Source organism: Ahaetulla prasina, chromosome 4, assembly GCF_028640845.1.
Source record: "Ahaetulla prasina isolate Xishuangbanna chromosome 4, ASM2864084v1, whole genome shotgun sequence".
In the NCBI taxonomy this organism is placed as follows: domain Eukaryota; kingdom Metazoa; phylum Chordata; class Lepidosauria; order Squamata; family Colubridae; genus Ahaetulla; species Ahaetulla prasina.
In genome coordinates this window covers 141,153,269-141,179,989 of record NC_080542.1, presented here as the reverse complement: position 1 = coordinate 141,179,989, position 26,721 = coordinate 141,153,269, and the positions used below count along the sequence as shown (strand labels likewise).

Here is a 26,721-nt window from a genome sequence, read left to right as displayed (position 1 = left end):
CAAATAAACGTTTACTACCATAGATCTCTCACTACATTTGCCAGGTTGATAAGAAACAGTTGGAACTTTGAAATGTTTTCCTACCTAGAAACTCTGCTAAAGGTTAAGTGGGAGTGATCATAGAGGGAAGGACAGCATTGGATGCGGATAAATTGTTTGATTTTTATTAAATCTCAGTATATTTTGAATTTTACATGCTTTGGAACTGAGAACAAAGAGTATTAAAAACCACATTTTTTCTAAGGAATGGTGGCCTTTAAACAAGATTAAAGTTCTTGCCAAAAGCAGTTAATGCATGGGGAAATGTGATTAAAATTGATCAAAAACAATTTTCAAAGGTGGAACAACCACAAGATGTCCTATATTTGACTTTGAGGCACTTTTTTTTTAATGATGAGGATATATATTACTCCAAAAGAACTTTACACATGCATGCAATGGAGAGATATTTGGAGGGGATATTCAAGACTTATCATAATGTCTGTGATAGCACAATCAAAACTCAACCCTTTTTCGAAATGTGAGCTATGTGCACTGCAGGTAAAAAGGGAGTAGAGTTACAATTATGAAAGTATGGCTGTTATTTGGCTTGTGCACCCTCAACCTTTCCCACAAAAGACATCTCTGCCATGTTTCCTGAACACTTTTTATCGGTTACTATCGGAAGTGTAGGTTGTCCTTGACTTATGACAATTAAGGCCAACATTTCCACTGCTAAGCAAGCGAGTTTTTAATACTTTTTGTTCCATATTACCACCTTTCTTGCCAGAGTTGTTAACTGAATAACTGCAGTGGTTAAGTGAATCATGCAGTCATTAAGTGAATTGCTTGTGGGAAGCTGGCTAGGGAGGTTGCAAAAGATGATCCTGTTATCTTGGGACAATGCAACTGTCATAAATACATTTCAGTTGCCAAACGCTCAAATTTTGATCATGTGACCATGAGGATGCTGCAACAGTCATAAGTATGAAAACCGGTCATAAATCCCTTTTTTCAGTCCCGTTGTAATTTTGAACGGACATTAAATGAATTTTGAACGGTCAGTAAACCAACAAATGGTTGTAAGTCAAGGATTATTTTGACACCAAAGAAGTCATTTGCTCTAGCAGTACATCTTAGTGCAACTTCATTTTTAAAAGAAAGATCCACTACAAACAACAATAAAATACAATGAAAACAAACTAGCTAAAACACGAAAGATAGAGCAAGTAGTTGTGAATTATAGCCCAAAGTCTGAGGGACTATTTTTCTTGTTCCGAATTGAAACTATTGGTGTAAGGTGGATTTTAGAGCGACATTTCATAAAGGTGTGTGGGGAGTCCAGTTGAGAAACCCTCCCCTAATTTATTCTTGTGTTGATCCCAATGCAAAAAGTATGCAAAAAGTATACCAAGTATACCTTGGTATGAATGAACTCTCAGTCCAACCCACCTCAGAGGGCTGTTGCTGTGGAGAAAATGGGAAACATGAGAATTAGGTATGTTCATTGCTTTCAGTTATATATAAAAATGTGGGATGAAAAAAAAATCTAATGATATTGCCATATTGACAAAATTTCCACCCATTAATTACAAAAGGCCAGAATGCTTGCCATCTACATGTACTAACTAGGCACATGGCCTCATCAGGATAACAACATCCTGGACCAGCCTTGGTAACTTTAAGCCTGGCGGACTTCAACTCCCAGAATTCTGGGGATTCTGGGAGTTGGAGTCCGCCAGGCTTAAAGTTGCCAAGGTTGGAGATCCCTGGTCCAGGATGTCATACATTGTCTCGATCACCTTCCATAAGACAGGTAGTCGTATCAATGGGATTAACAAATCAATCCTAAACCCTTGAGAAGATCTCAATGCCTATGAAATGCAACACCAGCTCAGAAACTCTCGGTTGCGATTTCACATTGTTGTTTTATATAATATCTACTTTAAAGGTCTTTGAAAAGGTATCTTTTCTTTTAGTACACTGAGAGCTTATGCACCACGACAAACTCCTTGTGTGTCCAATCACACTTGGCCAATAAAAAAATTCTATTCTATTCTATTCTATTCTATTCTATTCTATTCTATTCTATTCTATTCTATTGCATATTTTCTATTCTTTTCTATTCTATTCTATTGCATATTTTCTATTCTATTCTATTCTATTCTGTTCTGTTCTGTTCTGTTCTGTTCTATTCTTTTCAGCCCACTGGGCATTCCAAAGGTTGCAATCCATAACTGGAATAATTTTTTTTCTTTTCCTCAAAAAAACAAAACAAAAGGTCCATAATTATTTAACCACGCAGCATACAATTCTCACGATCGGGTTGACTAAAAAAAAATAAATTGACAAAATAAAATGAATAAAAAAATAAAAATAAAATAAAAGTGGGGTCAGTTTTGACCCAGTGTTTGTTTCCCCCCCCCCTCACACTTGGCCCTTTGTGAAAATGGGTAAACTTCAACCCCCAGAATCCTTCAGGCCTCCCTACAAGCCACGCCCCCCCCACCTTGGGTCGCCGGTTGCTTTGGCTCGCGCCCCGCTCTCCCCCCGCCCCCCCCCGCCCCCAGTATCAGCGAGAGGTGCCGTTGAGAGGAAGGTCAGGATGATTCTTGAGGCGCGCCGCCGCCGCCGCTGCTTTCCGCACCGTGAGGGCCACACGGGTGAGTCCGAGGAAGAGACGGAGAAAGAGGAACCACCAAGGAGGTGGCGGCGGCGGTGGGAGTGAGGGGAAACCAGCAGTGAGGGCTGCGAAACCCAGCTCGGGCCTGAGCGGCGGTTGGCGGGGGTGGGGGACACAGACACAGAGAGAGAGAGAGAGAGAGAGAGAGAGAGAGAAATCCCTGCAGCGCCACTTACTGGCGGGAGGGCGAAAACAAACCCCGCGGGTCACTTGGCCCAACGGCAGGGCCGGGCTGTCTTCGGAGGAGCTGCTGGGGCCGGCGGCGAAGGGGAGGCGGCCTCTCCGCCCGCCCCGACGGCTTCTCCTCTTCCTTGCCACGCCGCCTCTGGTCCTCCTCCTGCGAGGGAGGGGAAGGCGTTCGAGCCTCCGGTCCTCGCCCCAGGTGAGCAGCTGATCTGCCTGGCCAGTTCACCCCGCCTCCCCCACCGCGTGGCAGAGGGTCCCGGGGCGGGGGGGGGGTCTCGGAAGCGGATGGCTGCTGGGCTGACGGGTCGGCAGGCTGTCCGGGTTTGGTAAGCCCAAAGAGGGGGGGAAACAGGTGGGCCGAGACGGGAGAGGGGAGGGAGGGGAGGGGGCTGGGAAACTTAGCAAAGGAGCGCTGCACTCTAAAACAGGGGTCTCCAACCTTGGCAACTTTAAGCCTGGTGGACTTCAACTCCCAGAATTCCCCCAGCCAGCTTTGCTGGCTGGGGCATTCTGGGAGTTGAAGTCCACCAGGCTTAAAGTTGCCAAGGTTGGAGACCCCTGCTCTAAAAGCCCTGCTCGTTGGTTGTTGTTGTTGTTGTTGTGTGTGTGTGTGTGTTGTGTTTGCATGCAGACATGCGTGTTTGTGTTCGTCTCTTCCCTCTCTGGACTTAATAAAAGGTAAAGGTGAAGGTTCCCCTCGCACATACATACGTCCGACTCTAGGGGGCGGTGCTCATCTCCGTTTCAAAGCCGAAGAGCCAGCGCTGTCTGAAGACGTCTCCGTGGTCTTGTGGCCGGCATGACTCAACGCCAAATATACTTAATACCTGTGTCCTTTTCATCATCTTGGAGCGTTACAGTCTGCCTTGACTGATTAATCATGTGCCATCCAATCGGTGTTGGCTTTGAGCAACCACATAGATAAATCTGCACTGCTATGAATCTTCTCATGGTTCCCACCACCCACCTCTTCCCACTTACGACTGCATGACTGTAACTTTGATGCTTGTATCCTTATGTTTTATATTGGTCTTGTTTCCTGATTGCTTGTTTGTTCCCTATGACGATCATTAAGTGTTGTACCTTATGATTCTTGATGAAGGTATCTTTTCTTTTATGAACGCTGAGAGCGTATGCACCAAAGACAAATTCCTTGTGTGTCCAATCACACTTGGCCAACAAAAATTTCTATCTATTCTATCTTCTATCTATAAAAGTCTACTGGAGAGTGTCTACAGCCTCTTTGGGACAACCACATAGGTGGGTTTTAACCAGAGAGATTTATGCCTAATCTGCTGGTTCTTTCTTGTCTTCTAATAAGTGGTGCATCCATTGCTGCTGTAACTGAGCCCATTCACATTCCTGACTGTCATTCTTTCCTGTTTGTTCCCATCTTTCCCAGCATCAGAGCTTTTCCCATTGACCTGCCAGTCTTCTCACAATATGTCTGAAAGAGGGAGACAAATTGCAGGTGGAAACAGTAAAGGTTCCTGCTAGTATTTGTGTGAGCTTTGATGTACAGAGTTGCATTTCTTTGTAAACTGGAAAGAAGATGCCTTAGCTCTGTTTAAAGGAAAATTCCTGAAATGATTAGCCTTGCAAATGATCAGTTGACTAAACTTATTTTGGAGGCAGGACTTGTGAGAGGATCTAAGAGTCTTAGTTGGATCATAGGGTGAACGTTACAAAAGTGTGATGCAGTGTGACTCAGAAAGCCAGTGCAGTATTACAGGGCATTGGCAGAAGAATTGCAGCCAGATCAGTGGAGGTAATTGTTTCATTATGCTCTGCTCGGGACATATTGTTTGGTCATTGCACTTTGAAAGGAACCATTTCAGAGCTCCCAGAGTGTTAAGGAGGCTGGAAGCCAGATTGTGTGAGGAATGGGTCAAGGAGCTGAGTATGTTTCTGTTGCAGAAGAAAAGGCTCAGGGGAGAGATGTCTACAAAGATCTAAAAGGCTGGTGCATGCGGATTGCTTGAGTGAATGTGTTCTCTATTGAGACTGAAGAAAGGAGGAGAACTAGCTGAAATTAAAAGAAAGATTGACCGCTGAATATTAGGAAGTTGTCAGTAAGAGCAGAATAGTCCTCTTAAGCAGTGCTGTTCTTTTTGCTCAAGATTTTTAAATGGGGATTGAATGGGCCACCTGTTGCGGATAATTTAGTGGGTTATGGAACATAATGGTTATATTATAAAATGAATACAATCAATCAGGTGCTGAATTGCTTTGTAATTATATTGAACATATTGAAACTGTTACCTGATTTTAGATAGTAATACATTTTCTTTCCATTTGATTCATAGTGAATTGATATTTAGAAATCATTTTCCTCAAACACATAAAGATTTTAAGTTTGTAAAATTGGTCAAAGTTGTATGAATGTAATAACAAGTTTAAAATTGTGGGATTAAGTAACTTCTAGAATGGAAAATACAGTCTTGGTATGTTTGTCAGAAGCAGCTTTAAATTGGCAGTTAAAAAACAACCTGGCCAGTTTTTATTCTCAGAAAATGAGCTGGCAAGTTTCGGTGATGAAATAGTTGGTTTGTAAATATTTCACAGAATTTTTTCCTTGGGTGAATGATATTAGTTGTGTTCCAGCAAAGTAAGAAGTCAAGTTAACAGCATAATAGAAAAGTAAAAGCTGGTAGATATGCATGTCATCATGGGAACAATATAACTTTGAGATCCATGTTCTTAGGTACATATACTAAAGTATGTGTGGGTATTATCAATAAACCACTGTTGGTGATTTTATCATACAATAATTTCTTTGCAGTCTCCCATGAAGTACACAAGAATTAATGCATACATGGCCTTTGAGGAATAGCAAATCAATTCAAATTATTTCTGTTGTGGAGATTACAGGACAAAATAATACGGAACGGTTAGTTCCACAAAGGAAATGTGTGATAAATAATGCAAGTCATAATCTACATACACTAAAACATTCCTGTTTGTAATCTTCAATTACGAAACAGTGCATTATAGGGAAACAATGCGTCTAAAATGGGCTAACTTACAGAATTCATCTGAAATTTGGGGTCCATTATTATTATTATCATTATTCCCATAGGATTAAAATTTGCTGGTTGTGGCCACTTGAGTGCTGCTGCTTCTAACACTCCTGCTAGCTTCCCACAAGGAAAGTCAATGGAAAAGCTGGAAGTTACTCCTGCATCTCCCCCCTCCTTGGTTATTCTGTTGTTTTTTTGTTTAGGCAAGGAAATTCCTTTGAAACAGTGACCCAGCAGGGAGTAGTTAATAAATATATGTATGAATATAGTTTGAGTAGAGTAGGAACAGCTTAGCTATTTATTTGAGATTTTGATTATAAAGACTTACTGAGAAATGTTGGCAGCTAAAGTAAGAGTCTAAGATGCTAAAGGGTCAGCTGCTTAAGTTGGGTTGACTTCTGGTGATTGTATGGGGCAGATATCTGATATTGGGACCCAGCTTCAAAACAAAATCTAACTCTTCTAATGGCATACTAGTGATCTCCCTGATTCCATCCATCCATTCATCTTATCTGTGGTCCTCCCCTCGTGTTGTTTCCTTCAAATTTGCCAAGCAAAATTGGCAAACTATATATCACATGCTCAAACTATGTGAGTTTCTTTAGGCTGATTGTAACCTCAAAGATTAGAGGACAGCACGAGTTAATTAAATATCCCACAGGATATTTTTGCGACGGGCAGAAAACTTTGATGCCTCCTGTGGCTTCTATGCTTTAGTAATTTTCACATTCTGTCTGAGCATTTTTCCTATGTGAAGTTCGCTCAGAGAATGGCAAAGCTGTGAACTGCATTGGGTGACCTTTATTTATTTATTTATTTATTTATTTATTTATTTTTTCGCATTTATATACCACCCTATCTCCTTAGGGACCTTGGTCCCCTTTTGTGGCATGGGATTAGAATAATAGAGTTGGAAGGGACCTTGGAGATTCAATCTCCTGCTTGAGCAGACCTTATACCATATAGACAAGTATGGTATATTCTCTTCTTGAAGCTTCCAGTGATGGAGCATCCACAACCTCTGAGGGCAAACTGTTCCTCTGGTTGATTGTTCTCACCTTTAGGAAATATCGGGTTAGTTCTAGGTTGCTTCTCTCCTTGATTAGTTTCCATCCATTGTTTCTTGTCTTGCCTTCTGGTGCTTTGGAAAATAGTTTCACACACACACACACACACACACACACACACACCATCGTTGTAGCAGTCCCTCAACATGACAAATATGGCAACATGACATTGAGGCAACATGCTAACTGGTTTGTTCCTGATGCTAGCTGATGGCTTTCCCCATCAGCTAGATCTGGGCCCAGATCTACCTACTTATCTACCCACCTACCCACCTACCTACCTAGGCAGAATAAAAAAATAAAAAGTATGATTTGTGATTCCTAAATAGATTTTAGAAAAGAGAACAATGGGGCAAATAATCTTAGACAAATAATCCAGGTGCTTCCTCTCTACTGTTTTTTATTTATTTATTTATTTATTTGAATTTATATCCCGCCCTTCTCCGAAGACTCAGGGCAGCTTACACTATGTTAGCAATAGTCTTCATTCTATTTGTATATTTATATACAAAGTCAACTTATTGCCCCCAACAATCTGGGTCCTCATTTTACCTACCTTATAAAGAATGGAAGGCTGAGTCAACCTTGGGCCTGGTGGGACTAGAACCTGCAGTAATTGCAGGCAGCTGTGTTAATAACAGACTGTCTTACCAGTCTGAGCCACAGTGGCTCAGACTGTGTTTCCCTGAAAATAAGACCCTGTCTTATATATTTTTTTGAACCCTGAAATAAGCGCTTGGCCTTATTGCCATGTGCTTAAAAGCCAAATTGGGCTTATTATCAGGGGTTGTCTTATTTTGGGGGAAACAGGGTAACTAAGTGTTTTGACAAACATGCAGAAAATCATGGTTTCTTCTGCATGAAGGAATAATATAAGCCTTTTAATGGATCGGATTAAATGGAGGTTCTTACGATTTTGAAAAACGTCATGATCCGTTAGTTGATTATTACTCTGCTGTTACTTTTCTAGCTCTTTCCAAACAATATTAAAGTTTATGCCTTCTCACATGGAGGTTGTTTGTTAAAGTTTTAGAACAGTGGGGCACCATAAATATAGTTGTGCTCATTTTAAAATTGATTTGGAAGAAATGCTCCAGAACATAAACGGGTAGTGACTGAAGAACTGTCCTGCTTAGCAATGGGAATTCTGATCTCAACAGTGGTTATAAGTTGAAAACTGCCTGCATAAGGGTTGAAGGCCAACTGCTGTCAGTTAAGACTACCTGTATACAATTAAGATTGGCTACTCTGCTGCTAAATGACGTGGTCATAAGGTGAACTGGCTAATGTCAGATTACTTACACATTAGTTTCAGCTGCACTTGTTAAGTGAAGTACAACATCATGTGGATTATGATTTCCCCATTGACTTTGATTTAAGAGTTGCATTAATTTTTGACTCTTTAAAGAGCTACATTTTTTAAGACTAACATGGAAAGCGGGAAAAAGATTAGTGCTCTGCTGAATGAGTGAAGAGTTACACTAGTTCAGAGCACTTTTTCCAAATAATTTTTAGAATACTCCAGGTCCGGCAGAGAAATGTTTCATAAATTCTCGTCTCCCTATCCTATGTTGCAAGATCACTGAGTTCCTCTTACATGAACCTTTTGCCTGTACACCGCCCTGAGTCCTTCGGGAGAAGGGCGGTATAAAAATCAAATAAATGAAATGAAATGAAATGAACCACTTATATTTAAGATTAAGAAAATACATATTCATCTTTGAAATATTCAAGGATTTTATATAGGCAAAGGTTCAAGAACTAGATCATATGACTAATTCAAAGAAGCTATTTCTGTGCATTTAAATATTCCCCCTGTGGTTTTGTTGTGCTTACTTAGATGCAGGTCTAGTTATAGAAACTTTTAATCTAAAAGAGGGGTGTCAAACTCACGGGCCAGATGTGTCATGCACTGGCCCCGCCCACTCCCGGTTTAGTAGAGAGGGGGAAAATCATGATAAGTCACATGAAGACGACGTGATGACACGAGTTTGACACCCCTGATCTAGAATGAATACTGATTGTGTGCTCTGAGTTGAAAGTATTGTGAATTTCAGAAGAATAACACATGTATATACCGTATATACTCGAGTATAAGCCGAGTTTTTCAGCACGTTTTTTGTGCTGAAAAATGTCCCCTCGGCTTATACTCGAGTATAATCTGACTTATCTCGAGTTTTTTTTCCGTTTTTCACATTATACGGCGGCGCGAACTTGGCGGGCTTTTGCTTTAGCGGGAAGCCCTGCGGTGCAGTGAGAGGCGGGCGGGAGCCGCCAGCCTTCTCGGCCGAGGAGGAGGGTTTCGCCGACGGTGGGTGCCTCATTCCACCTCGGCATACTCGAGTCCCCAGTTTTACCCCAGTTTTTGGGGTAAAATTGGGGACCTCGGCTTATACTCGGATCGGCTTATATTCGAGTATATACGGTAATTGCTAATGCTAGTGATAAAGATCTGTAAACCAATAATAAAGAGGTCATTGAATATAATTTATGTCAAAAGTTTAGAAAAATCTTGCTTGGAGTTTTAACTACTTATAAATTATATAGATTTCACCCAAGTTTAATCTGATTTTTGAGACCTTTCTCCCCACCTACAGTATTTTCCTATTGTGTTTTGAGGACTTTTCCTATATTAGAACCTCATAATACATACTATCCATGTCTCAGGTTTTCATTTAGGAAAAGATAGCTGAATTGAGATAGAACTAACATTGCTGGTTTTAAGTTTTTGCTAAAAATATTTTTTCTGTTAAAAATTAGTTGTTACTTGACCTAAGTGACAAATACTTCAAGCAGTAAATCTTTAAACTTTCTAGTTATATTGGTTTTTAATATATTACAGATTAAACTTCAAGTAATCAATTAAAAATACAAGTTACAGTCTAGCTCAGTCTTGGAGTTGAAAAATGGGAAAAAAATTAGATGAGAGCTTTTGATAAAATATGAGAATTCCTAATCTTTTAATTTACCTCCTACAGTTTGCAGGTAACTAAATCATATTAAATACCTTCCACAATGCCATATTAGTGTTATGGATTTTAAAGATATATAATTTAGAATGTTTGTAGCTGTTGCATTTACGTAAAATGAAAATGCAGTCTCTGAGGTAATTATAATGTAAAGTTAATCCAGAATTGTCTCTTTTCAGAAAAAGAGTAAAGAATATGCAATAGTAAAGAATCTCTGTACTTAATTTTTTTCTCTTTTGATTTTCTTTTAGGGGATTGAAAATGTGCCAACAACAATGCTAGGATTACAATGGGAAGTGTCACACTTCGCTATTTTTGCTATGGCTGTCTCTTTACGTCGGTAACCTGGACAGTTCTGCTGTTCGTTTATTTTAATTTCAGTGAAGAGGCCCAGTCTTTTAAAAATGTGCCCATCAAGGGGCTTGAACCTCAGAAGCCGTTCTCCAAAAGATTCTATCCCCAGCTTGTGAATGGACCAGGACGAATGCAGGAATCTAAGCCCAGATATGGCAAAATCAGGAATCCCTTGGGAAATGCTGCGCAGGATCTCCTCAAGAGTGATACAGAGTTTTCCCCTGAAATGGGTACGTTGGAGGGATAGAGTGCTGAGATAGTTATTTCCATATTGGAGAAGGCCGGGCACTGAACTGGGAATCAGGTCTGAAAGCCTGATAAAGCAGGGTGGAGGCTGAGACCTTTGGGGAGAATATTGTCTGCCTAAACCCAATATCTGATCCGTATGGATTCAGATATTGCAGGAGGAAGAATTTGGTTTAAAGCTAATTTGGTGAATTAGCAGCCATTTTAACACACTGTCATGAGAGCCAGTTTGGTCTACCGGTAGTAGTTAAGGCACCAGGCGAGAAAGCAAGAGAAGGTGAGTTCAAGTTCTGCCATAGCCATGAAAGCCAGTTGGGTGACCTTGAGTCAGTCCCTCTTTCTCAGTCCAACTCATCTCACAGTGTGGTGGTTGTTGGGACAATAGGAGGATGAAGGTGTGTTGGATATGTTTGCAGCCGTGAGACATTTGTAGAAATAATGAAGGTGGGAAATCAATCAATCAGTCAAATCAACCCCATGATGTATAAGCCACAGTGGCAGGGTTCACACTTTGCATTAAGCCAGACAAAATAAAGCCAGACGCATTATGGTTTTTAATGCAAAGAGTGAAAAATAGAGCTGCAATATCATAATATTGTTACAGATATTACAGTATTATATTGCTTATGCTAGGAATTTATGATGGCCTCTGTGTATTTACATATTTACCTGCCAATTTTCTTGAGTTTCAAGACAGATTACCAAAATCGTTGTAGGAAGAGTAGCTTGTTTTGGGAAGCATCCTTGGTGGGATTTTTGAGATTAAGGATATTTCAGAAAATCATTATTGGTATATTAACAGAATCAATGGATTCTCTGTTTCAGGTATGATTTTCAATGAACAGGATCAGGAAGTGAGAGATTTGGGCTATCAGAAGCATGCTTTTAATGTGCTCATCAGTAACCGATTGGGATACCACAGAGATGTGCCAGATACGAGGGACAGAAAGTAAGCTATCATTTGTTCATCATAAAACAAACGTTTTGTTCCAAGAGCCAAATGACTCTAGGGAAAGTGAAGTGATACGATAATAAAGGCCTTTTTACTTCTCCAGGTGTAAAGAAAAAATATATCCTCATGATCTTCCCTCTGCTAGTGTCATAATTTGCTTCTATAATGAAGCTTTCTCTGCCTTGCTTCGGACAGTTCATAGCGTTCTAGATCGAACATCATCTCATCTTCTCCATGAAATTATTTTGGTGGATGATAGAAGTGAATTAGGTAAGAGATTGTTAGATTTTTGTGTCACTCTGGGGTAGGGGTGTGCAATCCATGGCCCACAGGCTCACTATCACCTGACTGGGCCCCCAAAAATAAACGTATTTTCCCAACCCACAAAACGGAGGGCTGACCAGCTCCTTAGATAGTCATTTTGATGATGCCTTCACCATCTTTGGTGTGACATGACCTCTGGCCTCCATGCACAAGAAGATTGCCAATTCAATTCTAGGAAGAGTTGGATTAAAACATGACCCTGCTGTAGGTTTTATTGTCTCAATCTCAGCTCCCTGGAATAAATAAGAACAATAGTATTGAGTGTACAACTACTTCAGATTTTGACCAGTTGTTTGGTATTTGAAACAGGTTGTTCCAGCATTATTGGAAATATTTTGACAGGGTTCCAGCCATTATGGAAGTATTTTGAGCCCAGTAGATCTCTTTAAAACAGGTGTATTGAACACACAAGAGAGACATTTCAAGTTCAAAATGCTTGTGGAATGTTCAGGGCAGCTGCTCGATTACTGAACAGAGCATTTCAAACTTGACACAGCTTTTCAAGTGCAAAATGTCCCAAATCTTTTGCATGCCACCCTCCACTAGGGAATTCTTTTGCAGAAAAGCTCTTAAGGATACACAGCATGGGCTACCCAAGTTGCTTCCAGAAATGGAATTCTGTCCATTAAATGGTAGTCTGATTGATTCTCTGCTCTCTTGCATTTCTAATTATGCCCTGGATACTGACATAACTTTCTAAATTCTAGTCTTTATTAGAGAAGAGACGTGCCACTAGGATTAGTCGGCTATCTCATTTCCTTCCACAAGGAAGAACAATTAACAATTGTCGCAGCTGTTGGGTTTCGTTTCAAGTTTGTTTTGCCAGCCTTTTAAAATAGAAGAAATGTGAGAAGTAGCAGGAAAGGTTTAGGATGACTATAAAGCATTTCCCCCCATCCTTCCTTCTTCTGTTGTAGCTGACTTAAAAGAAGACTTGGACATATATTTAACGAAAAATCTTCCAAATAAAGTGAAACTAGTAAGAAATGAAAAACGCGAAGGGCTAATTCGAGGGAGAATGGTTGGAGCGTCCCATGCTACAGGTAACATCCAGCACTAATGCAGGCAATACACTAACCTTGTGCCTTTAAGTAGTAATTTTATATCCTTGTGCGCATTTCAGCCCTTCCTAATGGAATTATTGGGAATAGTAAGGTTTATCACTTTGTACCTAACAATTTCCAGCAAAAGTAAAATATATAGAAATACAGGCATACCTTATTTTATTGCATTTCATTTCATTAGACTCACTGATAATGCATTTTTTATAAGACCCTCCAGCACCAAAAAGGCTATAACTACTGAAGCTCTGAAGTATTTTTAATTAAGCTGTGTACCTTATTTTAGACATAATGAAATTGGACGCTTAATAGAACATAATATAATATAAATACAATTTTCACATGCACTGAAAACCCCAAAAGATGCTTTAATGCAGTATTTTGGAACCAAGCCCACAATATCTCTGGCTACAAAACTAGTTCACTCTGTACCTTCCAGTTAAACATAATTTCCCATTAATTTTGAGAGATTTTTCTCCCGCTGTTTCTTTTTCTATCAGTCAATCTCAGTATTAATTCTCAGTTTCTCTTACTCATGCTGAAAGGTGCAAATGTCATAATATTCTCGTGTAAATTAGATTCTTGAGGTGATGGTGTCCTCAGGAGGGCTTCTGGGTAGTCTCTTCCATTCTTGTCTCTTCACGAACAAGAAGCACTGCATGGAAACTCATCAAGGAGAGAACTAAGCTAGAACTAAGGAGGAATTTTCTAACAGAAAAATGAATTGGTGGAACAGCTTGCCTCCAGAAATTGTGGGTGCTCCAATACTGGAATTTTTCAAGAGAGATTGGACAACCATTTGTCTGAAATGATATCGGGTTTCCCGCCTGAAAAGAGGGTTGGACTAGAAGACCACCAAGGTCCCTTCCAACTCTCTTACTTGGTCATTCTGTATCTCATGTGCCTCTTCTGCTTTTACTTTCTCAGGAAAGGTTCTTGTGTTTCTGGACAGCCACTGTGAAGTGAATGAGATGTGGCTGCAGCCATTGCTGACACCCATCCAGGAATCCCGCAGAACAGTTGTTTGTCCTGTGATTGATATCATCAGTGCGGACACACTGACATACAGCTCTTCTCCTGTTGTCCGTGGAGGGTTCAACTGGGGCCTTCACTTTAAATGGGATCTTGTTCCTTTGTCGGAGTTGGGAGGACCCGAACAAGCCATTGCTCCCATCAGGTGAGACATCCCAGTTTCAAATACCATCCTCTAATGCAGCCCCCCCCCCCAACCTGTGGGTTTGTTGGCCTCCAGGCCATGTGAGTGGCTGGCCAATGCGTGCGTGTGTGCGCACACACACACCCCTTGTAATAGTGGCTTCTTTTGTTTGTGCGCATACGTGCGTAAAGGCGCCTGCCCCTCCCTCTGGGCTGCCAGCCCATAAAAGAACTGGGGAACTCTGCTCTAATGGGGTGAACAGCTTCACTTAAAACCAGAAAAGAGGTTTTACGAGTTCCTTCAACCAAAGGAGTGGGATAAAAATACAATGACCGTATCATGCCAAACTACAGACATTCAATTTTACATGGAATTTTAAAATGAAGGCTGGGGGGAAGACAACGTCAGTACCCTCAGTAGTTATTCATTAATGTATATTAATTAATATTCACTTATAGTACATCCCCAGGGAAACTGCTTCAGTTTAACTAAAGATTTAAAGCCAGAACTTTGGAATAATTCCATTTTTATTTTTTTAAAAAAAGGTGTTAACAATAGAGTCTTGTTCAGTAAATAATAAAATTTGTTCTCTCTTGTTTTTGTTACGCTTATGATCAACTACTTCTTTTATTTTATCTATTAAATTTACAAGGCAGCAAGACCTTGCTCTCTGTTGCCATCCCTATGAAACCATAGAAGTAGAATGTAGAGCAGGGATGGGCAGTATTCCCAAGGGGCCACATGAGAAACTGGGACTGTCTTAGAGGGCCAAATCGATAGCTCCTGGCTGCACTCTGGCCACTTGCCTGCAGAGCCATGTTTGATCAAGGTCGCACTGGGTGGCCAAGCCCTGATCCCTTCATGCGATGATCACTGTTGCCTCTTGAGGTGGCTCCAAGCAAGGGGTTTGGTTAGATTTAAGTGTCTTCTTGACCTAGGAAGTCCTTTGTAGTGTTTCCTCTTTCTTACTTCCACTTCTACCAGGGGTTGACTTTGCTAAAGGTTTCATTTTCATCTTAGGTCTCCCACAATGGCAGGAGGCCTGTTCGCAATGGACAGAGAGTATTTCAATGCGCTTGGACAGTATGACAGCGGCATGGACATCTGGGGAGGGGAAAACCTGGAAATATCATTTCGGGTATGTTTGTTTTGGGATTTACTAGTGGGCATTTTTTTTCGTTCTTGGATGATTGATGGAGGCTACTTTCAGAATCAGGAGTGTTTGCACATCATTGTTGGGTGATCACTTTCTGCAGCATTGAAGACACTAGTAGCATGAATTTTTCTTATTTTAAATAGCTAGAAAGGCCTCTGCCAAGATGAAGTTAGTTTCAAAAAACAAACAATAAAAAAACCCCTCCGAAAAGCTAAACAGTAATCTAGAATAATAATTTCTCTGAGATTATTTTAGGTAAAGAATCCATTGCAACATACCAAAAAAATTATCTAGCATACATGAAATTAATTGTGAGAGTAATTGAAATATTATTTATCTCAAAGCAGGAAGAAATGTTATAAGAGATACTTCTATCTCTTGCTATCTAGTTATCTAGCTAGCTACCATCTGTTTTGTATATATACTTTATATAAGATAAGATATAAATATATATTATATATAACGGTTATAAAGAACTGAGAGTCATACAGTTTATGGGGCTTTCGTTACAAAAAGACATGGCTTGAATTTAGGCAATTGAACATATTTCTGGAGTGAAAATAATTTGATGATGAGTTCAGAAAACTTTGATTGTTTGCAGTGTTCTCAGAGATGTTGTGAATTGTGCTACCCAGTGAAATTGAGCTGCAAAATAATTTGTAAAATAGTTATATAAAGCCTATTCTTAAATAAATAACTTCAGTTTGTGGGAAATAAGCAAATATTGGATTGCGTGCTATTATAAAAAGAGATCCATATGTCTTCTTGGTAATTTATTGTGTAATTTATTAAATTTATATGGCACACATCTCAGGGTTTAAGGCACCTTTGAACAGCTTACAACATAATAAAACATACAGATATAAAAACATAAAACATAAAAAGGGATTAGATATAAAATATTAAGAATTAATATAGAAAGAGATTAAAATTACAGAAGATTGAAACAGACTAAAAACCATGGGAATGGTGCAGAGCATTGGTTGTGTCTTCTCTCCTAATGTACAAACCCCCTCCAGCCAGTAGTTTCTCTTTCAGGATGCCATGCCAGTCGGCATAATCAGATTTTAAGGCTTTTCCTGAAGGCTGAACCAGAGGAGTCAGATCTTGCCTCCTGTGGTAAGGTATTCCTTGGCTGATGGTGTCCACAGTTGCCCCTTCTGCCAGGACAAGTTGGGCAGGCTCACCCTATAGGGCAGGGGTGTCAGACTCGTATTTCATTGAGGGCTGCATCAGGGTTGTGTTTGACCTCAGGGGGCCGGGGCTGGGCGTGGTCAGGGTGGGCAGGTGGCCCTCCCGAGCTCCATTTTTTCTGGCAGAGGCACCATGGGCCGCTCCTTTGCTGTGTCCAGGATGGACCCATGGGCCAGATCAAAGCACCCTGAGGGCTGGCCTAGAGTTTGACACCTCTGCTATAGGGGAAAGACAGCTCCTCAGATATCTTGGACCGATGCCATAGAGCTTTGCTGGCTGAGGAATTCTGGGAGTTGAAGTCCACAAGTCTTAAAGGTGGCCAAGGTTGGAGACCCCTGCCATAGAGGGCTTTAACAATAAAGGTAGTCCTCAACTTACCATCGCAATTGGGCCCAAGATTTCTGTTGTTAAGGGAGACATTTATTAAGTGACTTTTGCTCCATTTTACAACCTTTTTTTGTCTCAAGTGAACCACTCCAGTTGATAAGTTAGTAACCCGGTTGTTAAGTGAATCTGGTTTCCCCATTGATTTTGTTTTTTGTTTTTTGTTTAATATTTTTATTACTTTTTTCTAACATCACAAACAGAAAAGAAAATACATTATTCCACCCTTGTGCTATACATAAAAAAAGGAAGATTTGGGTCTTCGGATATGTCCTCATGATTGCCAAAATCCACGTTCTCGAGGTACAGGTACCGAGGCGTCCAATGTTCCAAGCGCATAGTCCACGAATGGTTTCCAAATCTTCCAGAAAATATCTTCTTTATACACACCACTTCTAATTTTAATATCACATGTCATTTTATCATTTAAAGCTAATTTCCACATTTCAGAATTCCACTCTTCTATTCTAAAAATCACATCTAGTTTCCAATATCTAGCTATTATAATTCTACCTATTATAATCATAATTCTAATCAATTCTTTTTCATATTTTGTTAATTCTATTTCCTTAATTACCAACAATAATATAGTTTCCACTCTCAATGTTATTACTTTCCCCATCATTTCAAATATCATTTTCTCCAATTGTTGCCAAAACTTTTTAACCTTATCACATTTATACCACATATGTTCATAAGTCCCCAATTCCATCTCACATCTCCAACATTTTTTACTAATTTTTTTATCCATTTGTGACAATCTTACTGGAGTCAAATACCATTTCCAAACAACTTTGTAATTATGCTCTTTAATCCTTATAGATAAAGTTCTCATAATTCTACTATTCCAATTCACATTCCAATCTGACTCTGGTATTTCAATATTAAGATCTTTTTCCCAATTTGTCCTCATCACTCTTTGTAGTTTTTCATCAGAGTTTATAATCTTATAAACCCTGCTAACGAGTCCCTTTAGCCCAATTTCATCTTTCATAATCCGAGATACTAAATATTCAAATTCAGTTTCACATCTATTTATCGAATAGTTTTCCCTTAATTTTTTTGTCCATTTTTCTATCTGTATTTTTTCAAACCAGTTTAACCCTAATTTTTCAATAATTTCTTTGTTCCTCCTTTCATTTTCTAAAACTTTTAACCAATCTCTAATAGTTTCTATATTTTCATCTTTAATCACTTCATTACGTCTTGTATTATTTTTAATTGGCCAATTTCCAATTGTCTTCCCCAAAAAGACTATATCCGGAATTAAAATTTTAACAAATTTATTCCACATTTTACTTAATCCCTTTAGCCAATAACTTCTAATTACACATTTTGAGTTTGCTTTATCTAAAAACCACCTTGATCCAAATTTCTCTATATCCCTTAACTCTAAATCTCTCCAATGATTATCTTCACCTTTAAGTATTTTTACCACTATCCGGATACCATATGCACAGTAATAATTAAATAATTTGGGGATTCCTAATCCACCTTCCTTTTGATTTTGATACCACATTTTCTTCACTAATCTAGGTCTTTTCCCACCATTGCAAAATTTGTCTAATTTTTTCTGATATCCTTCAATATCTTTCTCTGTCAAATTTAATGGTAGCATCTCGAATAAAAATTAAACTTGGGCAGCAACATCATCTTACACATTGCAATTCTACCAAACCAAGACAACTTTAACATTTTATATTTATCTATCTTCTTCTCAATTTCATTCATCACCACATCATAATTAAGTTTTTTCAATTCTTTAACCTTGAGTGAAAGCACTATACCCAAATATTTCAATGTATTTTTAATCCTTATCCCAAATTGCTCTTGCATATTCTCGCGCTCATTACCATTACTATCCATCAATAATTCTGATTTTGACCAATTTACTTTCAGACCTGTCATTTCCTCAAATTCTTTCAAATGCTTATATATCTTTTTCAGGTCTTTCTCTATATTTTTCAAAATAATTAAAGTATCATCCGCATACAAATTTATCTTATATCCCTTATATCCTTCTAATTCTTCATCTTTTTCTATCATTTTTGTCAAGATTTCCATAGCCAATAAAAATAATGTTGGGGACAAGGGACATCCTTGTCTCGTACCCGCTTCTAATTTTATCTCTTCAGTTAATATTCCATTCACCTTCACTCTTGCACTACTTTTTTGATACAATTTTGAAATAACATGTATAAACTTGTTACTAAAGCCTCCACAATTACTTTAATAGCTTCCCATTGTACAGAATCAAAAGCTTTAAAAATGTCCAATGATACTATACCAATTTTATCACCATTATGTTCAGCTACATCTATAATATTTAATACTCTTCTAACAATATCACTCATATATCTGCCCTTCACAAAACCTACTTGGTTGTAACTTATATATCTATCTATAAATCTACTTAATCTATTACTTATAATAGCAGTAAATATCTTTGCATCCTGATTAATTAAAGAAATGGGCCGATAGGACTCAATCCTTTCTAAATCTTTATCTGGCTTAGGAATTAGGGATATCACCGTTCTATTCCATGACGAAGGAACTTCTCCACCATGTAATATTCCATTAAATAATTTCTGCAATCTTGGTATTATTAATTCTTTAAATTCTTTATAAAACTCAGCAGGTAATCCATCCTCACCTGGAGCTTTCCCTAATTTTATTTTTTGTATATCTCCATTAATCTCATCTTGTGTTATATCTTCTTCCATCAATTCTTTATATGTTTGATCAATTTTCAACACATATTTTTCTAAATAACTTTGCAATTTTCCCCGATTAACTGGTTTCTTTGAATATAGATTCTGAAAAAAGTTTCTAACCACTTCACATTTCTAATTTTTTGTAATATCTTATACCTTTATCATCTATCAAAGCTCCAATTTCTCTCTTCTCTCTTTTATTTTTCGCCATCTTTGCCATTAACTTAGAAGTTTCTGTTACTAAATTCAAAAAAATTCCTATTTAAATATCTCAAATTTCTTTTTACCAACTCTGTATCTTCTTCTATCATTTTATTTCTTAACATATTAAGCTCCTCAAGGATTTTTTTTCTTTAGTAAGCAAAAATTGATTTTCTAATTCTTTAATCTGATTTTTATCCCTTTCCATTTTAATTTTATAATTTTTATATTTCCTACTTGATAATTTAATACTCTCCCCTCTAAACACCACTTTCATCGCATCCCAAACCATTTCAAATTTAACCTCCCCATTATCATTTAGTCTCCAACTTTCCTCCAATTTTTTAAGTATCCATTTTTTATCCTTTTCATTTTTATACAGTTTCTCCTCATATCTTCAATAACTTCTTTTTTTCTCAAAATTAAAATCTAAATCCACTATAACTTCTGCATGATCAGAATCTTTAAAAATTCCCACCTCTACCTTATCCACATTGTTCAGCAAATCTTTAGAGAGAAAAATATAATCAATTCTGGAATATGTATTATATATCTTAGAGAAAATAGTATATACTCTTTCAGTTCCTTTAACCTCTCTCCACACATCCACTACACTGTTTCGGAGCATCCACGTATTTAAAATCCCCATTTTATTTGCTCCTCCACAACGAGTGGGGTTAGTACTATCTATTTTATCTCTGATTAAATTAAAATCCCCAGCCACAATTACTTTCCCTACACTTTCATTCTCCAAAATTTTTGTTATTTTTTCAAGAAATTCTCTTTGTTTCTCATTCGGTAAATATAAATTAACAAGTGTCACTTTTTCCTCATTAAGATTTCCCACAATTATTACATATCTTCCATCCTCATCCAAAATTACCTGATGTTTTTCAAAATACACCCTATCTGATATCAATGTTGCAACTCCTCTAGCTTTTGAAGTTCCAAATGCTTTTTCATATATTTGCATACCTTTTATATACATTCTATTTGAATCTTCAGATTTCTGATGGGTTTCTTGTAAAAATAAAATATCTGGTAAATCTCTTTTAATCTTAAATTCCAATCTTCTTCTTTTAATCTGATTCCCTGTACCCTTCACATTCCATGACATTATTTTTATGACTCCCATTTAAACTGTAAATTTTTCAATCCTATCCCTGCCTCTTCCTTTCTGTGCCCAAAACCCAACATTAAACTCCCATATAACAAACATTTAACATAAAAAAAACAAAAAAAGACAAAAGACAAAACAAACAATAAAAAACAAACAATCTTCTTCCCCCACACCCTCATCGGTTTTGCCTCTATAAAGAGAATGGGGGAGAGGGGACGTGCCAATGTCCGGGTCACTTCTTTCGGGCTGTCTATTTAAATTCGTCACTCAAAAAAAAAAGAAACTGGTAGCTCTCTCCCGCATTCAGCTTCGTATTTTCCAAGACTCTTATCTGCTTCTTCTCCTGCTGTATCCTCACGACTTTTCTTCTGTTCAACCAACACAGGTGATATTTCTTTCCTCTTTAACCCTTTAGGGTCTTGCCCCCCAATAGCCCCTTTTTCTTCTTCTGGAGTTGATGTTTCCACGTGTATTCCACCCATCTTAAGCATTTGATCTTTTATCTCCATTAAATCCTCCTCCTTGATCAGTCCAAGCTCCTGTAAATATAGTATTGCATCTATGTCTGGGGTAATTGTACGCATCCTTCCTTTATAAAAAAATTTCAATTGTTGTGGTGGCCTCCAATTATATTTAATTCCATTATCTCTCAAAACCTTTGTAATTGGTTTTAAAAAAAATCTCCATGCCCTTTCTTCTCTTGATATATCCGGGAAGACTTGAATAGTCTTCCCTTCAAACTTCGAAGCATCTCCCATCTCTCTCACCTTGGCCATAACTTCCAGCTTATCACTAAGATTTGCAAACCTGACAAGCACATTCCTGTTGGAACCATTTTGCCTTCTATATCCAATTCTAAAAACACTTGCCAGATCTGTTATTGTAAACATAATTTGCGTATCAAGATCATTAATCCATTTTAAAACCCGCTGTTTCAAATTATCTACCTTTTCTTCTTGAATTCCTCGGATAACAAATTGTATTTCCTCATTTCTTCTTCCAGGAGACAAATTCTCTTGTCTTGCTGCTCATTTTTGTAAAATATTTCACCAATTTGCCGATCCACTTTTGCATCATGTACATGAATCTGCTCAAGTTCATCTTTAATAATTGTCATTTCCACTGTTTGCTTTGCAAAATTTTCATTCATTTCTTGTTTCATTTTTTTCATTTCCAATGTCAAATTATCCATACGCTCCGATAATCCTGCTATTTTTTCCCCAATTTTGTTTAAAGCCGCAGCAACTTGCTGCATTTCTGAAGGTTGTTGAGTCATTTTAAAAAGTTTTCAAGCTAGTATTTCAAATCACTTTTGCAGAGGGTCTTAATGAAGATCAAGGGACAGCAATTTTTTCATTGAAGCCGAAGCAGCTTATTTTGCACTCAATTTATTTCTCAACAGCTTGTAATTCATAGTCACTCCATAGAGAACGCAGATAACTTCACAGCTTTCAAACAATAATCAGCGCCATTTTTTCTCCACATCAGCAAAGGAAAAGAAAAAATTTACTGCTTCATTCCAACTTAAACTTCGGAGAAAAATTCTTTCCTTTTGTTATCTGTGATCATAAAAGTGCATAAACAAGCTGTTAATTTCCTCTTTAAAAAAAATAGTCCGTTGGAAGGCAACGCCCAGTAAAATCCTGCTGCTCCGGTCAAGTTTTCCCACACAAAAGATCAATTTAATCTTCAATTAAACTCTTCTCATTAGCAAATTCAATCTTTAGTATTCACACCTTGGCCTCGGCAGTAAAACACAGAACACGATGTTTGTAAAAGCAAAAGCAAGAGATAAAAGCAAGCAATTTATACCAAACTCAATCGTGTCTGCCGACAGGCTCGTCACCCTCACGCTGTAAAAACTCATAATTCAAACAGTTTCAGATGACCTACCGGTTTTAAATTCAGTCTGCTGGGCTGTTAACACTTTCACTTCACGATTATATTAACTTTAGTCCATAACGGTGCATTCCAAACACGTAAATCTTCATAAATCTTCATTAATAAGCCCTATGAAGTGAAGGAAAGGTCCTCACCCCACCACGGTCATGGCCACGCCCCTCCCCATTGATTTTGTTGGAAGGTCGCAAAAGGTGATCACATGACCCTGGGACACAGCAATGGTTGTAAATATGAACCAGTTGCCAAGCGTCTGAATTATGGTCACGTGACCATGAGGATGCTGCAAAGGGTATAACCGTGATAAATGGTCATAAAGTCACTTTTTTCAGTGCCGTTCTAACTTTGAACAGTCATTTAATGAATTGTTGTAAGTCAAGGACTACCTGTATAATAGAAACTCCTTTCTTTCTTTCTGGGCTATTGGAAGAGCAGTATGGGGCTGAACAATTTGAAGACAGTTGCCGTCCTGAATGAGATCATTCAGCTATTAATAAGATCCAAGTGTAACAGTTATGCAAATATGCAAACCTTTTTAGAAACTTATGTGTAATGTCAACTGCCTTCAGTACAAATATTTTACTAAGTCCTCCTATTTCCGAACAGATTTGGATGTGTGGAGGCAAACTTCTCATCATCCCTTGCTCCAGAGTAGGGCACATCTTTCGTAAAAGGCGTCCTTATGGGTCTCCAGGTGGGCAGGACACCATGGCACATAATTCTCTACGCCTCGCGCATGTGTGGATGGATGAATACAAGGCAAGGCTGTCATGGCTATATATATTACTGGGTGAGGTAGGGTGGTTGGGTGGGAGAAGAAATATACCTCAGCGCTCCTGTGAAGGGAGCAAAAGAAGGACCCAGGAATTGTTCCCACTTTTCTGAAAAAAATCTGTTAAATTAACGGCTGTTAGAGGAAATAAACATTGTTATATCTTCCGTTTCCAGGGTATTAGTGCTTTTGTTTATTAGATTGTCTCGGGAAATTTGGACACATGTCATATGGGAAGGGAACAGAGGCATAAATATTGGAAACACAATATGAAACCTTAATTTTTTTCAGTAGTATTTTGTAATTTTTAGCTGAGGAAAGAATTTGAATGTATAGCTCAGAGGAATCAGTTTCCACCCCCCACCCACTAATGCCATTGTCACCAGTAGTCCTTGTTTAACGATCACTCATTTAGTAACCGTTTGAAGTTACAGCAAGGCTGAATGAGGAGACTTACAACTGGTCCTCTTATTTGTGGCCACTGTAGCCTCATATAATCACCACTTGGATGCCTGCTTGGCCATCGGTTTGCAATTACAGTATTCGCAGCGTCCTGCGGTCACACACAATCAGCATTTGTGACCTTCGCTGCTGGTCAATGAAAAGCCAGAGAAGATTACAAAGGGTGATCACATAACACCATTCAGGATTTGCTTAACAGCCACAATCAGAACTGCTGCATAAGTTGCTGTGGTGACGTGACGTCACCACATGACATCACACTTCCTACAACCACATTGCTTATCAACAGAGTTATCAGTCCACAAATTACCAGTTGTTCATTGAGGACTGCCTGTTCTTAGACTTAGTTTCACATAACAGGAATAGCAGTGACTCTCTTTGCTATCTTTAATCTTTTCAAACAGGAACAGTATTTTGCCTTACGTCCAGAGCTGCGAACAAGGAACTATGGGAATATTACTGACCGTGTGGAATTAAGAAAAAAATTGAACTGCGAATCATTTAAATGGTATTTAGACAATGTGTATCCAGAGATGCAAATCTCTGGGCCCAATGCCAAGGTTCAGCCTCCGGTCTTTTTCAATAAAGGACAGAAAAGGCCAAAAATACTGCAACAAGGAAGGGTAAGAGGCTGTTCTTCAGATTTGCTTAAATCCAAGCTCTTAACAATCTAGACGTGGAAATTTTAAAGTTGTATTTGAAGGGAAAGGAAATATATTAGCACAGTACAGCAACTTAGCTTTAAAATAAGTAATACACTGCAGTAATTGGGATGAAGATGTCTGACTGTTGTGTCATTTGGTTTCTATTTGGGCAAACAGTATTTAATCTTTCTGAATGTCTTCTACAGCTTGTACTAAAAACTAAGGGAGAAGCCCCACATAATTACTGAATGGTCAGTGGTGATCAGTTTTTTAGAAATCCGGTTTTGATAAGCACATTTGCCATGTGATTTCCTTTATCAGCAAGGGCCACGCAGCCTGGGGAGGCAAATAGCTCGCCTAACGTTTTCTTCCTTTTTGGATCAATCTGTAGATGATGTAACTAGAGCACTGCCCTACTTACCAGGGTAAAAGTACACACTCAGCTTTTGTTCTGATAGCTTCTCAAGCCTACAGCTTCTCTTAGCTATATATATATTTATACACAAAGGAGTTACGTAGAAATCAGCAGTAATCAAAGTGATATATTTTGGTATCTGCACCTGTGCTCTAAAACGGATGAATTTTTAATCTAAATTCTAGGCAGAGTACATTATAAAGTCCAGGAATCGTCATCTTTTTTTTTTAAAATGTTCTTTCTTTGTTACAGTGGTGGATTTTCAAAAATTACTGCCCTTCCTGTTTTCTTGTCTACTATCTATTCATATTTAAAAGCAAAGTTTCAAAATACAATACTTTTATTATGTAGCTGTTATAGCAGTTATATGCCAGCCCTCCATAAGCTTGTTAAGTATCCATTTTAAGTCGATTACTCCAATGGCTGCCATAATCTTGTAGGGAATTCTATATTATTAATGTGCCAAATCTTTCAGGTAAAAAGATCTAAATTTCTAATTACCAGCTAATAGAAATCAAGCGGTCAAAAACCATGCATCCATCCCAGAATCAGGAGGGCTCCACTAGCGCTTCTTCAGACTAATAAATGTTATTATAAGGCATAAGCTCTTGTTCAGCGTTTGGTTCATCAGAGGCCCAAAATGGTGAAGCTGAAGTAGGATTTAGATTGGGATGAAGCTATGGCAGATGGGGAGGTGGGATGGTTTTTGCAGAAGCAGGTTATATGTGTGAGAGATTACAAGTATCCCATCAATTAGTGACTTAACATGTTACAGTCTCCACAGTGTTGGTTAAAACCTTTCCAGGTTGCCCTAAATCTTTTGTGCGTGTGAATTCTGCAGTTCTCAACCTCCATAGAGTAATTGTAACTGTACCTGTAATTGAGAATCCTGGATATAAGTTTGACATCTGACTGAAGAAAGACAAAATTATAGGAAAACATTTTAACCACCGGAGCACTTGATTATAGATAAAATGTTTTATCGCTACCAGACTTCAGTCTTTGGCTACTATTTTATCTGATCAGGGTCTCTTCTTATCCTGCATGCAGTGTTGAATCCCTGAGCCCTGTTGCTGCTGGATGAGTCTGAACACAAAATATTTTCTTTCTGTTTCCCTATTAAGGCTGAATTTGAATCAAAGTGGACTTTGATTTCTGGACAAGGAAAAAAAGGGAAGGAAAGTAAACTCCCTGCGATGGCTCATGGTTGTCTCTAGTTGAGCTCCTTGTGTTGTTTTTTTTGGGAAAGCATGTTCATCTTTCAAAGAAGTTTGTTTTTTCTTAGTTTTGAATCTACTCTTCATAAATTAAATTGGATGGCTAATTCATGCTTAGCATAAAAATCAGATTTTTATGTATAATAATTCCTGTTTCATAGGCTGTGCAAGACAATTTTCTGGTCTCATAGCAAAAGTCTTTAAAATGGCTTTAAGCTAAGATCACATCATTACATCATTTTGTCTTCTTGTTACACTGAGGTCAAAAAGCACTGAGGTCAAAAATGCTGTCGAAGAAGGAATCTCTAAGCATATACAAGTAGTTCTTGACGTACGGCTACAATTGAGCCCTAAATTTCTGTTGTTAAGTGAGACAGTTGTGAAGTGAATCAGCACGGTTTTGCCCCATTGTACGATCTTTCTTGCCACCGTTGTTAAGTGAATCATTGCATTTGTTAAGTTAGTAAGGTGGTCGTTAAGTCAATCTGGCTTCTCCATTGACTTTGCTCATTGGAAGGTCACAAAGGGTGGTCACATGACCGCAGG

General features: G+C 38.4%; 1 protein-coding gene across 11 annotated transcripts in view; it reads left to right on the top strand.

The window, feature by feature from the left end:
- The first annotated feature begins 2,561 nt into the window (after positions 1-2,561).
- Positions 2,562-26,721, top strand: part of GALNT11 (polypeptide N-acetylgalactosaminyltransferase 11) — a 32,964-nt gene continuing 8,804 nt past the window's right edge. The window contains exons 1-9 of one of the 11 annotated variants that reach the window (XM_058183735.1): positions 2,562-2,642; positions 10,156-10,488; positions 11,330-11,453; positions 11,560-11,726; positions 12,698-12,823; positions 13,769-14,018; positions 15,018-15,135; positions 23,272-23,424; positions 24,304-24,522. In XM_058183735.1, the coding sequence (XP_058039718.1) occupies positions 10,194-10,488; positions 11,330-11,453; positions 11,560-11,726; positions 12,698-12,823; positions 13,769-14,018; positions 15,018-15,135; positions 23,272-23,424; positions 24,304-24,522 (1,452 nt within the window). In that variant the 5' untranslated portion in view covers positions 2,562-2,642; positions 10,156-10,193. Of the gene's footprint in view, positions 2,643-2,871; positions 3,045-4,533; positions 4,617-10,155; positions 10,489-11,329; positions 11,454-11,559; positions 11,727-12,697; positions 12,824-13,768; positions 14,019-15,017; positions 15,136-23,271; positions 23,425-24,303; positions 24,523-26,721 lie in introns of those variants that run through there. The other 10 variants (XM_058183741.1, XM_058183739.1, XM_058183742.1 and 7 more) reach the window with 10 other exon arrangements.